Genomic DNA, 14,999 nt, shown 5'->3' on the forward strand with positions numbered 1-14,999 from the left:
ACAAAGTAGTAGAAGAATAATACCATTGAAACAACTATTTAGATGCTTGGCAACACGAGTGAATCTGCAGATGCTGGAAATAAATAAAAACACAAAATGCTGGCAGAACCCTGATGAAGGGTTTCAGCCCGAAACGTCGTCACTACCTCCTCCCATAGATGCTGTCTGACCTGCTGAGTTCTGCCAGCATTTTGTGTTTTTATTTAGATGCTTGAACTATTCTGTAAATCAGATGCCACTTCATCATTGCCTATTGTATTCTGTATGTTCCGCATAAAACACAAGATTAGACATTGCCTAATTTACCTCAAAACATGGAATAAAGACATGAATAGATTGTAAAATTACAGGATAAAGGTTAAAGATAGGATGAAGTTATGACAGACCCGCTGTAGATTTAACCAATCAAAACTCTTGTGCATTGTTATTGTTAGAATATATGGGTATTAGATATGTATCTAAAACATCATCTTCAATCATCTGTATGCCCTGCTGGACATTGTTTCTGTTAAGAGTGCCCCACAAAGGGCCAGCATGTTCTTCTTCATGCCACTGAACCTATAGATATGTCAATCATTATGTCCAGTCTGTTTTCATAAGCAGCCAATTTCTCCTGAAAGACAGAAGAAGCTGTCCGAGTACAATGTTGTTACGTGCTCAGAGGTGTATGTGCCATGGTAAAATGGCTGCCTGTACCTATTTGTGAGATATGAAAGTGTACATAAAAGTGCATAACTATATTTATTGCTTGCTTGCTTATTTATTTATTTATTTATTTATTTATTTATTCATTCATTCATTCATTATTAATATTTTGTTCTCTTTGTATTTGCAGTTTATTCTCTTTTGCACACTTGGTCAATGTCCAGTTTAGTATGATCTTCCATTGATTCTATTATGGTTATTATTCTTTTATGGATTTATTGAATTTCCACAAGACAATGAATCTTAGGGCTGTATATGGTGACATATATGTACTCAGACAATAAATTTACTTTGAACTTTGTAAAGTAGGGTAAGCTTGCAAAGCCATTGTTGGGCACAAGAATGTTAAGCAGGAACATGATTGATTGTGCATTTTTTCAAAGTGCGACAGAGGTGTAGGACACTGAGCAGAGTGAAAAACAAATGCTCTACTGTAAATGCTCCGTCTATTGAACATGACCACATAAATATAGTCAATATTTTCTGTTTTCCGCCAACATTGATATTAGTTGCCGACTTCAACTTGTGGTGGTTCACAGTATTTCAGTGGGTCCCCGTGTTTAATAGAAGAGGAGAACTTCTCCTTTCTCCTTTATCAAAGACAGTGCAACTTCAAAGCTGCTTTTGTCCTTTCTCTGTTACCGCTGCTCAGTACAGCACAAGTGGAAAAAAAGAAACACATCTGCTTGGCAGAAAAATGTCAGGATTTCAGTCAGTACCACGTGCTTCAGATGGAACAAATAGTTCCCAAAATTGCAACTAAGACCTGCCATACCAAAATCCAGTGAAGCTCCAATAATCTGGTACCTGAGAAATGGGTATTGGCTCACATATCCATCCTGAATCTGATCCAGGAGTCCAGAATGCAAGTCTGACTTGTAGTCAGACCTGGGATTGAGGTCAAGAATACCAACATTCATAAACATGGGTGGATTTGAAAGTAGAACCAAGGTTTGGACTGCTTGTACATTTCTTGCTTTATCTGAACTCAATGTATAATTGGACAATACACTCAAAATACCTCCTGTACCTAATAAAATGGCCGCTGTGTGTATGGTCATTGTATTCTGAAGCTGTTGCGCATGCCTTTCTGCACACACAATGGTAGTGTATGCTTATTTGAGTTACTGTAGGCTTCCTGTTTGAACCAGTCTTGTCATTCTCTGACATTCCCCATTACCAAGGCGTTTTCACACACATAAGTGCTGCACCATTCTCGGTAAACTCCTGAGACTATTGAGTGTGAAAATCCCAAGAGATCAGGGATTTCAGAGATATTCAAACCACCCCATCTGGCATCAGTAACCAGTCAAAGTTACTTAGATCATATTTCTTCCACATTTTGATGTTTGGTCTAAATACCAATTGAACCTCTTGACCAGTAGACGCATTTACTTGGATTTTCAGAAGGTGCTATACATGAGGCTGCTTAACAAGATAAATCTCATGGTATTGCAGGACAGATAATGGGATGGATAGAGGAATGGCTGACAGACAGGAGGCAGTGACTGGGAATAAAGGAAGCCTTCTCTGGTTGTCTGCCAATGACTACTGGTGTTCCTCAGGGGTCAGTGTTGGGACCACTACCCTTCACATTGTTTGTTAATGAATTAGATAATGGAATTGATGGCTTGGTGACTAAGTTTACAGATGAAGTGAAGATAGCTGGAGGGGTAGGTACTGCTGAGGAAGCAATATGATTGCAGAAGGTCTTAAACAAATTGGAAGAATGGACAAAAAATTGGCAGGTGGAATACTATGTTGAGAAAAGTATTTTAGTAAAAGTATTTTAATAAAAGAAACAAAAGTGCAGACTTTTATCAAAATGGGAAGAAAATTCAAACATGAGAGGTGCAAATGGACTTAGGAATCCTTGTGTAAGATTCCCAGAAGGTTAATTTACATTTTGAATCTCTGGTAAAGAATGAAAATGCAATGTTGGCATTTATTTCAAGGAGAATAGAATATAAAAGCAAAAAGATAATGCTGAGGTTTTATACAATACTGGTCAGACTGCACTTAGAGTATTGTCAACAGTTTTTGGATGCTTATCTCAGAAAGGATGTTGTGTCTTTGGAGGGATTCCAGGGGCCGATTCCAGGAGAGAAGAGGTTAACATATGGGGACCATTGGGCCTGTTCTCACTGGAATTTAGAAGAATGGGGGGGGGGGTGGAATATTATTGAAACCTACTGAATGTTGAAAGAATTAGACAAGGTGGCTGTGGACAGAATGTTTCCGATGGAGGATGTGTTCTTAAATAGAGGACACAGCCTCAACATTGAGGGGTGACCTTTTAGAACAGAGGTAAGTAGAATTTTTGTTAGTCAAAGTGTAGTGAATCTGTAGAATTCTGTGCCACACACAGCTGTGGAGGCCAAGACCATGGGTATTTTTAAGCATAATTGCTTAAATTATGTTTCCTGATTGGTTGGAGTATCAAAGGTTATGGCAAGAAGGCAGGTGTATATGGTTGATTGGGATTCAGGATCAGGATTCAGGTGATGGAATGGCGGAGCAGATTTGATGGATTGAATGGCCTAATTCTGCTTCGTTGTCCTATGGTCTATTGTCTATATGCTTTAATGCATTAAGTTAATGCCATATGATTAGTTGCTTAGATATATACATTAATGGTCAGGTGTACTGATGTACGTAATAAAGTAACCATTACTGCAGAGTACTTTTTTTTTATAAAGGTGAAATAAATGCTTTCAGTGTTAATCGATGGCACCCTATATAAGGAAAATCTGCTATTTCAACATTACTAAAATCCCAAGGATGCAGGTGTATTGAAGCTTTACCATACTCTAATCCTGTACTAGACACTGGATTGACCAATATCATGAGGTGCTTTTGTGAGCTAAATGTGCTTAAATTGGTTTAGGACAAGCACATATGCAATTCCATTCCATGCTTTACAGTACGGTGCAGTTTCTCCCAAAGGTTCTCCTCTGCAGATAGCCATGTTTTGACAATATTTGTGTCGTCTTTAAGCATTACAATGATTCAACATTTAAAATGTATTCACAAGGAATGTCCATTGAGGATAATTTTCAATCTACTAGTGAAGTTCAAAATGGTGGCAACCAACCAACTTTGAAGCTGTCTTTATTTATTAGATGAGAATATCAAAGTCGGGTCTATTATGATAGCTGTTGTCTTCTTCACTGTCAGTCAACTGAGATTGTTGATATGTAGTTTGTGCTGTTCCCACTTTCTTGATTGTTCTTAAATTGAAACTGTATGTGATGTTGTCATTTCTAAACCAGTTAAAATTCCCATAAATGTCAATCAGGGATAATTGTTAAACAAAATTCTGTTGGTCTAGAATTCAGTCTTGTACTATTTTATTGGTGACTCAAGAGCAATTTATTTTAAAACATTTCCAAAATATCAGAGCAGGGAATTTGAAATGAATAGGTATTATCATACATAGAGACTTAATGTTCAGAAATTTACTTCACATTGTCATTACAGTATCAAGTATTCTTCTTTGACATAGCCCACAAAATTAGCCAGCATCCAAACACAAATCAACAATCCTTATCTAACAAATAAATTTGAATTGTTTCTCTCCTTTTCTGAATGAACAGACTTACACCAAATGATATCAGCTGCCAAAAGTGCTAGTTCAAATTATAATTTCTAGATATGTGATAATGAACTAATGGTAAAATCCACTGTATATGCGCCAAAGGTTATAGAAATATTATTCAGTGGTGAATATTGTATTAAATTAAACTTTAGACAAGTTTGCCACATTGAAAGTGAGTATTGAAATTGGATGTTGTCCACAATGAAAAGGAAACATAAACAAAGGAATGATTCAAGAAACTTGATGGTTTCACATGAATTTATGACTTGTTACATTATGATCCAAGTAGCATCAGCAATTTGTGAAGGAAAAAATGGTTTTAAAGAAAGACAACATGCCTATTTAGTCTAATAACTGACAAACAATTTAGTTCACTGACTTGAAGTTGGTGTCATTGCGTTATGTCTTATTTTATGAGCATCATTACCTATTGATTAGTTGTCAAATGTCAGAAGGCACTCCCAAAGGAACTATACAAAAAGATTTTGTCCCCTCCTAAATACACAGCTACGAATTACAACTAGCCCTTTCCTTAAGTTGAGTTGCTTTGAATACAAATATAAAACCCCTTTTTTTGTGTTTTTGCTTTGAAAGCTGTGGTCTAAGTCACAAAACGGTAATTCCATAATTCCATCCAAAGAAGCAAGGCCATCTGAAGATTTCATCCACATCCTTGTCACTGCTCACTTTGATAATTTTAGTATAACCGCCCAGTTTTCACCAAATATAAACTTGAGCTAATTCTAACCTTGGTCATTTCTATCCTAATTGCATTTCCTCATTCATTGATTAAACTTGTACTCACTGAACTTAGCACTGCAATAAATAATTTAAAATTCTTAGTTGTTGGAAAGTCCCTCCACATCCTTACTCCTTCATCCTCGAATGGCCTGAAATCAGCTACATCACCAAATGAGTGACTGAGTCATAGAGAGATATAACACAGAAGCAGGCCACAAAAACAACCAACAAAAGGGTCTCAGCCCAAAGCATCGACTGTATTTTTTCTATAGATGTTGCCTGGCTTGCTGGGCTCCTCCAGCATTTTGTGTGTGTTGCTTGATTTTCCAGCATCTTCTGATTTTCTCCAGTTTATAATTTATATAAATCCAATTTTAATCCCATTTTTGTTCTCCTTGTATTCCCGTCAATTCTCCACTCAGCTACCTATACACTGGGAATGTTTATAAAGGTGGAATAACCTAGCAACCTGCACATTTTTCCAATGAGTGAGACAACTGGAGTACACAGAAGAAATCCATGAAGTCACAGGGATGCCAGAAATGAATCTGGGTCTTTACGTTGTTCAGCTGTGCCGATGCACTGTCATTGATTTCCGCTTCTTTCACTTCTGGTAACCTGCACATCTATGCTTTTCCACAATTCTTCATTCAAAGTTTAAAGTGATTTTATTATCAAAGTACATATATGTCACCAGATACAATCCAGAGATTCATTTTCTTGCAGGCATACTCCACTACTCCAATAACCATAATAGAATTAACAAAGGACCACCCAGTAGGGCAGACAGTGAGTACACATAAGAGAATGAAATGTGTAAATACAGAAAGAAAGGAAAAAAAATTATAATAGCAACAATATTAATAAATTAATAAATTATCAATAAGTAGCAAAAACATGAGATAAAGAGTCCAAAGTTTGTAGGAACTGTTCAGTGATGGGACGATAATCATTCCTGAACCTGGTGGTCTGGGTCCTGAGGCTCCTGCAGCTTCTTCTTGATGGCAACAAGAAGCGAGTATTGAATATCATTAGTTCAGGGGCTCAACTTTAAACACGGAAGCATCAAGTTTGGGGAAAAACCATTGCACTTGCCTGCCTGCCTTTTCCTTTCACTAATCTTCTGGCCCCTGGCTATCATATGCATTTCAATTTGCTGACAATGATTTATTTTAATTACTCTCCTGTAAATTATCTTGGAATGTTCAATTATGATGAAATATTATTGTGAATCCAAGCAGTTCACTACTATCTGATAAAGCTCACAGCAAAACTATGAGTGTACAAGGACTGTTTCATTTCTTATTCTAGAAATTCTGTGTTATGTGCCACCAGTGAGCTTAAAGAAAATATCAAGATCACCGTCATTACTAAGTTCATTGATGCAGACATGTCACATTAGTCATAATTATTTTGCACTGGTAATATGAATCACACAGACCAGTGGTAATTTTAGACTCTGAATGCTTTTAGGAAGCGATTTACCCTGAAATAAATGTATGAAAGCAAACTGCCTTGATAAGAGAAATATATATCAGTTCTCTAGTGAGAAGGTGCTATCGGTCAATTCATAGAGTTGCTTGGGAACTTACAATTTCCCAGTTAAGGACTCGATGTTCTCAATATTAATTATCATTATTTTGTTTTCTGTTTGGATTTGCACAAGCTGTTGTCTTTTGCACATTGATTGTTTGTCATTATGCATAGTTTTCATTGATTCTATTATGTTTCCTTGCATCTAATGTTGATGCGTGCAAATAAATGAATCTCAGGCTGACAAACGGTGACATTTACTGTATGTACTTGGATTATAAATTTTACTTTAAATTTTGTACTTTGAATGGACTTGCGCATGGAAACAAGAAGAGATTATGTGATCAAAAGTTGTGGAAAAATTACATTATGTAGCTGAGTGCAATTAGACTTGCATGCAATTTTACTTTGAAGATGCAACTACAAAAATTTTGGCACATTTTGTTTTATGCATGTTGTTCACTTATTTTTGGAAGCAATTCAAGTGTTCAGAGGGAAACACCATATTAAACCTGAATACTAGTGGTTATTGAGCTCACCTAAAACTTTCATGTCATGTCTAACCTAAAGCTGTTTAACTGCCATTCTAGAAAATGTGGACCTTTGCATATCATTTCATTTATATCCCAGTTTCAATATTTAGCCTTTGCATTAAAAGCTCCATCCTTTAGAACCTTCCTCTGCCCAAAACACACTGAGTTCTCTTTGATATTTGCATCTGTCACTCCCAATAGTTTGTCATTGGCTGGTATGCTTTCAAGAGCCCAAAGATCTGTGGGTCTCACTCTAATAATCTCTGCTTCTTTACGGTTATCACTTTAAAATCCACCTTTAATAATTCATCCTGATATTTCCTCCTTTGGCTCAGAGCCAAATAATTTTCAGAGGTTTGAAATCATCATCAAAAATAGGAAACTGGAGATTTGTTAAGAATGAAATAAAAATAGAAAGTATAGGAAATACTCAGCAGATCAGGTAGCGTATGGGAAAAGTAAAATGCAGCAAGGTGGAAAAGACAAAACAGTTTGCTTGTGGAGAAGATCAGGGATGGATAGCAGAGAGGGAATATTTCTGATAGGATGAGGTCAGGCACTATCGATCAAATAGGTTACTTCATCAAAGCATCCCAGTCAGTCTTGACCTCACCTGATCAGAGATATTCCTTTTGTTCTATCAATTCCTCTGTCACACTCTGCAGTTTAAAACTAACTTGTGTTTCCCCTTTCCAAGTTCTAATGAAAAGTATTTCATTTGAAACAGTATCTTTGTTACTCTGTCCACAGATGTTGCTTGAACAGCTGACTGTTTCCAGTATTTTAAGCTTTTTTTAAAATTCAGTGACTGTCTGGCGATGTTCCCTAGTATTGATGAAACTACCAACTGCAACTGAACTAAAGCATTCAATTTACTTTTTCACATAATTGTTAACAGTAGATAAAAGAGAAAATGTTTACTCATCGAGCAATGAATAAAGAGTGATTATCTGTGTGAAGAAAGCTGCACAGTAAGTAATGAAAAGTTTAGACATTAATAACCACATCCATAATAAAGATTGTCCTGGTCACGTTTACTTAAACATGCAAAAAACAGAATACATCTGAAAATAGACTAAGCATAAAAGATTACATTAGATGTCATTGAGAAGGAAAGCCACCTTTGGTACAAATTTAACAAAAATGCATAGTTGCCGCAGGTGATTGGAGAAAATTACGTATCTCTGTTATTACTGATCTCACAAATGCACAACATGATTCAGACAAATATTAAGCAGTAACAATCTGACTTAGCCCAGATGAGCAGCTGAAGCCAGTTTATTGTTTCATCCACATTTTGTTAGATGCACAGTGATGTACTTTGCTCTGCTTACAAATTTAAAGAAAATTATTTCACTAATCTGTCTACATGATGTAAAATCTGTTTAGTTACATTATTTTCTTCAATTTTGAACAGAGAGAAAAATATATCCCATTGTCAGCTGTTTATATACCATAAAAATAATGGTGTGTACATGCTGTTCTTCAATATTAATTCCCAATTTGTTGGGACATGAAGAAACTGCAACCGTTAGTTTGGCATGACATGCATTAATTCAAGAATTGCTACATTCAAATTCCCGTGGAATAAAACTGCTTATGTTGGCACTGGAAATAATCACTGCTTAATACAGATTACAGTTTTTGTGCACATTTGTTTTTAACCAATTCTAGTCAATCTGGATTGCATCTCCAGGTGATCAATGATCAATATCCATTAATGATGTGTATAATTTATCATCTTAATACGGTTAATCTGTTCTGTAGTCAGACCCTAAGTTATGACACGAAGGGCATGTAAACTGAAAATACATTTTCATTATGGGCATTGTCTTAGTTTCACATATTAGCAAAATGCTACTTTTTATAGATCATTTGTAACTTGTTTTTGCGATCGACTTTCCGTGCATTTACAGTTGAACATACAAGTGAATGTTGCCTGACAGAAGAAATAAAGCCAAGCTAAATAAAAGCATTGAACTAAAATTATTATAAAACATCCAAGACAACAAGTTAGCATTTGAGTACACACAACAATATCTCTTCCAAATGTGACTTTAGATTTAATTTACAGAATGCTTGTGTCTACTCTGCTGATCTGACTTGGATACTGAGAGTACTCAGATTAATGTAACAAGAGGCATTACTCGTTTTGAGGCTCCTCAGTGGTACTTTTACTTTCCCGTTTTTCTGAGCGTTTAGTGCGCTTCTTCTTCTTTTTTGTTGAAGAGGCGGAATGTTGCCGGTCCTGCTTGACATCTTTGTCCTGCATTCTGGAGAGCATTACCGGGCTACCACCCATGTAGATGTTAGACTGATACTCATCAGGTTCCATGGTTTCAACATTCTGTGATGCATACCTGGGAGCCCAACTTGGTATACCGTCTTCAAGATCTGGAGATGTTTTAATGTAATCCACATCTGTTGAATGAACAATGCATGGATATAATTATTATTTAATATCTTTATATCTGGTTTCTAAATATGGTTAGAATGTACTCATAGATATGCATCTGGAAGATGAGCATATATTTACTATCACCAACCATGGACAAATCTCTATTCAGTATTTTCATTTCTGTTGCCTATTCATCTACCAACCATTATCCTTGACTTTTCCAATATATGCACTGCTGCATTTACTGATAGTTTTGTCCTTTCGATCTCCTGTACTTGATGTTCTCTTTTCTGTCAGTTCTCATCCTTTCAAAAACTCCTGTCAATGCCCCATTACAGCTACTATTATCTATGCTTCATGAATTAATATTGTCCATTAGCATGCATATAACATAAATTAACTATGCAAAGCAATGAAACATCCAAGTTATGCTTCACTTCTAATTTCCTACAGTTTAATTGTAAAGATGCAGATGTTCTTGTGTGGTATATTAATTGTACCTTTATGCCACATTTATGATCTCTTTAAAAGTTTGGAAATAAGAAAATCTCAACTTAGTTCATGTTTGAACTTAATTTTATTTATCTAAACCAATCATTCTCTGCCATTTTCGATTTTCCATTTGTGCCCAGTCATGCCTTATCTTGACATAATCAAAGCCTTGGCCTACAGCTACATTCATTATTTTCTTCTCAGATTTAAAAATGTGTCATCCATAGAAAACTCACTTCAGGCATTTTTTTCTGCACTAATTTTTCTGTTGCATGCCTATTTTTAATTAGGAAGGAAATGAATTGCATTTGTACGGCATTTTTGATTTCTCCAGAATGCCCTACAGGATCCTTACTATCAAATAATTACCGTAGAATAAATTCATTGCTGTATTTTAGGAAAATACAATATATAATTTGTGCACCATGCCATCCCTCAAACAAAAATGATCAACTAAATTGCTTTGTAGTTTCTGTTCATTTGTTTTATGGGGTGTTGGTATTGCTGACAAGTACAGAAATTATCGAATAAAGGACAAAAGGATAGGGTGATGAATGCATAAAATGCTGACTGAACAAAACTCTTTCATCGTTTTGGAGTCTTGTGCAATGACCAATCAGTTCCTCATTTTATTGTAAAAACAGAAATTGCTGGAACTGCTCAGCAGGTTAGGCAACATCCCTGGAAAGAGAAAGATACTTTCAGATGCTAGACCATTTCTCAGAACCCAAGGCCTGAAACATTGACTATTTTTTGATTCACAGATGCTACCTGATGTGCTGAGTGTTTCCACCATCTTCAGCTTTTCATTTTCAGAAGTCCAGCAGCCACAATTTTTGCTTACTTTTCAATTTGTTGCCAAAAGAAAAGTGGTAGAGGAAATGAGGAGCATGAATAAGCAGATGGAAGCAACATACATGAGAGGGAGAGGGACAGAGAAGGGGAGTAGAGAGAGCAACTATCATAGGAAAATGTTGGACAACACAATAGAGACACAGGGACGTAATCTATTGTACAAAAGCCTGAAAACATGAACCAACCTTAAAGACAGCATTCATTATTTTAAGATTAATGAGCAGTCCTCAAGTGCATGTTGGCCTTCATAACAAGGGGAGTTGAGAATAGGAGCAAAGAGATCCTTCTACAGTTGTACAGGGCCCTGGTGAGACCACACCTGGAGTATTGTGTTCAGTTTTGGTCAACAAATTTGAGGAAGAACATTCTTGCTATTGAGGGAGTGCAGTGTAGTTCACGAGGTGAATTCCTGGAATGGCGGGACTGAAATATTTTGAAAGATTGAAGGGACTGGACTTGTATACACTGGAATTTAGAAGGATGAGAGGGAATTTGATTGAAACATATAAGATTATTAAGGGATTGGACACGCTAGAGGCAGGAAACATGTTCCCAATGTTGGGAGAGTCCAGAACCAGAGGCCACAGTTTAAGAATAAGGGGTAGGCCATTTGGAACGGAGTTGAGGAAAAACTTTTTCACCCAGAGAGTTGTGGATCTATGGAATGCTCTGCCTCAGAAGGCAGTGGAGGCCAATTCTCTGAATGCTTTCAAGAAAGAGTTCGGTAGAGCTCTTAAAGATAGCAGAGTCAAGGGATATGGGGAGAAGACAGGAACAGGGTACTGATTGTAGATGATCAGCCATGATCATTGAATGGCGGTGCTGGCTCGAAGGGCCAAATGGCCTACTCCTGCACCTATTGTCTATTGCAATAAAATGGACTCTTGACCTCACAATCCTTCTCCTTATGTTCTCGCGACTTATTGTCCTATGGAACTGCATTTTCTCAAAAACTGTAATAATGTATTCTGTATTCTGTTTTTGCTTTCCCTTCATCAATGCAATGCTGTGATGAAATGATTGTAGAGATGGCATATAACACAAAGTCTTTACTGTACATCAGTGTTGTGCTAATAAACCAATTTACTGATCAGAATCAGAATCAGAATCAAGTTTATTATCACCGGCATGTGTTGTGAAATGTGTTAACTTAGCAGCAGCAGTTCAATGCAATATATAACATAAAAGAAAAAAAGTTCAAAAAAAAAGTAAATCCATTACAGTATCCGTATTTTGAATAAATTAAAAATCATGCAAAAACAGAAATAATATATAATTAAAAAATGAGGTTCAATAGACATTCAAAAACTGAGCAAAATTTACTCTGAATGTAACTATGCCAGCCACTGAAAGGCAGTTTGAATCTTATCCCTTCCTCCACACCCTCTGACAAAACTTGACTTCACCTGCACAGACAACTGATATTTAGACAGATCCAGCATACTTTGTATCATGGATTAGTGCAATTTTTGGAGCACCAAAGTAACTGATTTCAGTTTCCAGTACTGGATATGAACTGGTGTAAATAACCCTTATGCTGAATCTGCCTTCCAATATCATGAGTGTCATGTAAATTAATCATTTTCCCATAACACAAACAGCACGATAAAAATAAAACCTCCAGCACACTTTTACCTCTTTTGTTCTTCCACCAAAGTCAAATCTTTCAATTGAAATATACGATACAAAGCTTGTGAGTTAACCTTGGCAAAGGCACAGACTATATATGAGCAAATTTCTGCAGAAAAGAGCATTTTAACTGGTTGCTTCAATGTTTGGAAAGGAGGGGCTACGGAACAGGATGAGAAAAAATGGCAGATGGTTGTGAACGCAGTAAGATCCATCATGGACACTAGACTCCCCAGCAATAAGGAAATCTTCAAAAAGATGGCATCCATTATTAAGGACCTCCACCACCCAGGACACGCCCTCTTCTCATTATTACCATGATAATGGAGATACAGAAACCAGAAGATATGCACTCAATGCTTTACGAACAACTGCTTCCCCTTCACCATTAAATTTCTGAATGGTCTACGAACACCACCTCAATATTTTTGTTCTCTTTTTGCACTATTCCTATATTGTATTAAGTAATACATATAATATCATGTTGTATAACATTATTTATCGTAATCTATGTTAAACTTTAATGCTGCCAAAAAACAATAAATTTCACATCATATGTTAATGATACTAAACCTGGTCCTGATTCTAAATCTGTTTTCGGCAAACAGAAAAATGGTTGCATGAAATTTCTTTTGCCACAACTGGCAATTTCATGTATTGACACATAGGTCTGTTTCAACATCTCAGTTCTTTACAGAGGCAGCTTAGGGCATTCCAGTTTCTCCATTCTCCCCCAACCCACAGAAGAGGCTGCCATTCAGTTTAATTAAAGCCCATGCTGATCCAAGTACAATTCACTCCTTCTGCTACTCCTGGCTTTGGTGATAGTGCTGTGCTAGCTACCAGTGTTGTCAGGACTTTTAAGCATTTAACAATAGCAGCACACCCACAGAGAAGGAGTATCTGGCATCCTTTCTTTACCATCTCTTTTTTATGCTGTTGTTCCAATGAGGGTGAATAAAGCTTCCAGTAAGAATATGACATGCTCAGTCCCTGAGAAATGCTGTTTTGTTTGGCTGTATTCATGGGTATTCATGTATGGTTGAACGACAATTAAACTTGAACTTGAACATGCTGGTGACTCTTAGTGAATAAACAGCCAGTGATAATACCATGAAACCATTTTACATTGGATTATTTCTTCAGGAACAGCAAAGCAGATTGTTTCTCTAAATTACACGCAGTGGCCACTTTACTGGGTGCACCTGTACACCTGCTTGATAATGCCAGTATCTAATCAGCCCATCCTATACCAGCAGAGATGGTCAAGAGGGTCAGTTGTTGTTCATACCAAACATCAGAATGGGGAAGAAATGTGATCTCAGTGACTTTGATTGTGGAATGATTTTTGATGCCAGATGGGATGGTTTGAGTATCTCAGAAGCTTCTGATTTCCTGGGATTTTCATGCACAACAGTCCCTTGAGTTTACAGAGAATGGTGCAAAAAACAAAACAAAAAAATCCAGCGAATGGCAGTTCTGTGAGTGAGAATACCTTATTAATGAGAGAGCTCAGACAGAATGGCCAAACTCATTCAAGTTGACAGCAAGGTGACTGCAACGGTGCTGTAACCACAGTGTGCAGAAGAACATCACTGAGCGCACAACACGTTGAACCTTGAAGTGGATGGGCTGCAGCAGAAGACCATGAACAGTGGCCACATTATAAGATACATGAATGCCTATTTCTAATGAAAAATCGTCGTCGTGAACCTTTAAGTCCATTTCTCGCTGCATAGATGCTCTCTGACCTGCCGAGTATTTCCAGCATTTCTATTATTATTTCAGATTTCCAGCATTTGCTTCAGTATTGGCGTTGTTTGACCATTGTTCTGGATGTCTACTGATGATTAGTTTCCCTCCTCCTTTGTTATTTTAAATTTTATACTGCTGCCTCAGCTAATTCCACACAAAGATTATAACATTCTTATCTGCATGGCAAGGTTTTGTACACTTAATATTAGATTGCTTTTACTAACTATGCCTCTGGGAAAGTTTCGTAATTTCCAACTTAGCTATTGCTACTTATGGGACTGGCTACCTCTGCCATGATAGATATTGTTTTTAATTTTTACTTTTTCCCTGTAGCATTTAAAATATGCACAATTGCTTTATATATTCATGGTTTTTTTTAATCTTAAGCACCTAATCAACAAATGGATAATTATGGTACTATTGTTTTAACTTGACACATGAAAACAAATTTGATGGAAATCTGTTGGCACTAATCCCAAGATGTTAAAGACTGGCTACAGGCACAATGCACCAGAAAGTCTCAAACTGGTCAGTTGAGAAATAATTAACTTCAAAACTAATTTCAGTGATGGAGCAATGAATTCTGAATGCTTTAAGTACATTTACCAGGATTAAATCTGATGGTAGAACAGATTTATGCTCTGCAGCCATCTTTATACTGTTAAGAATCAGGCATTGCCTGCAGCACAGAAGTATGAACATCACATTGATCAGATTGTGCTGTTTCAGTGGTGCTAAATAATCTTTCATGGAAGAACCG

General features: G+C 36.7%; 1 protein-coding gene across 1 annotated transcript in view; it reads right to left on the reverse strand.

Moving 5' to 3' along the window:
* Positions 1–4,038: 4,038 nt before the first annotated feature.
* LOC140739553 (protocadherin Fat 4-like) overlaps positions 4,039–14,999 on the reverse strand; it is a 290,758-nt gene continuing 279,797 nt past the window's right edge. The window contains exon 11 of the mRNA XM_073067948.1: positions 4,039–9,531. Within this exon, the coding sequence (XP_072924049.1) occupies positions 9,254–9,531 (278 nt within the window). The 3' untranslated portion in view covers positions 4,039–9,253. The remainder of the gene's footprint in view (positions 9,532–14,999) is intronic.

This window comes from Hemitrygon akajei, chromosome 15 (assembly GCF_048418815.1).
Source record: "Hemitrygon akajei chromosome 15, sHemAka1.3, whole genome shotgun sequence".
Taxonomy (NCBI): Eukaryota; Metazoa; Chordata; class Chondrichthyes; order Myliobatiformes; family Dasyatidae; genus Hemitrygon; species Hemitrygon akajei.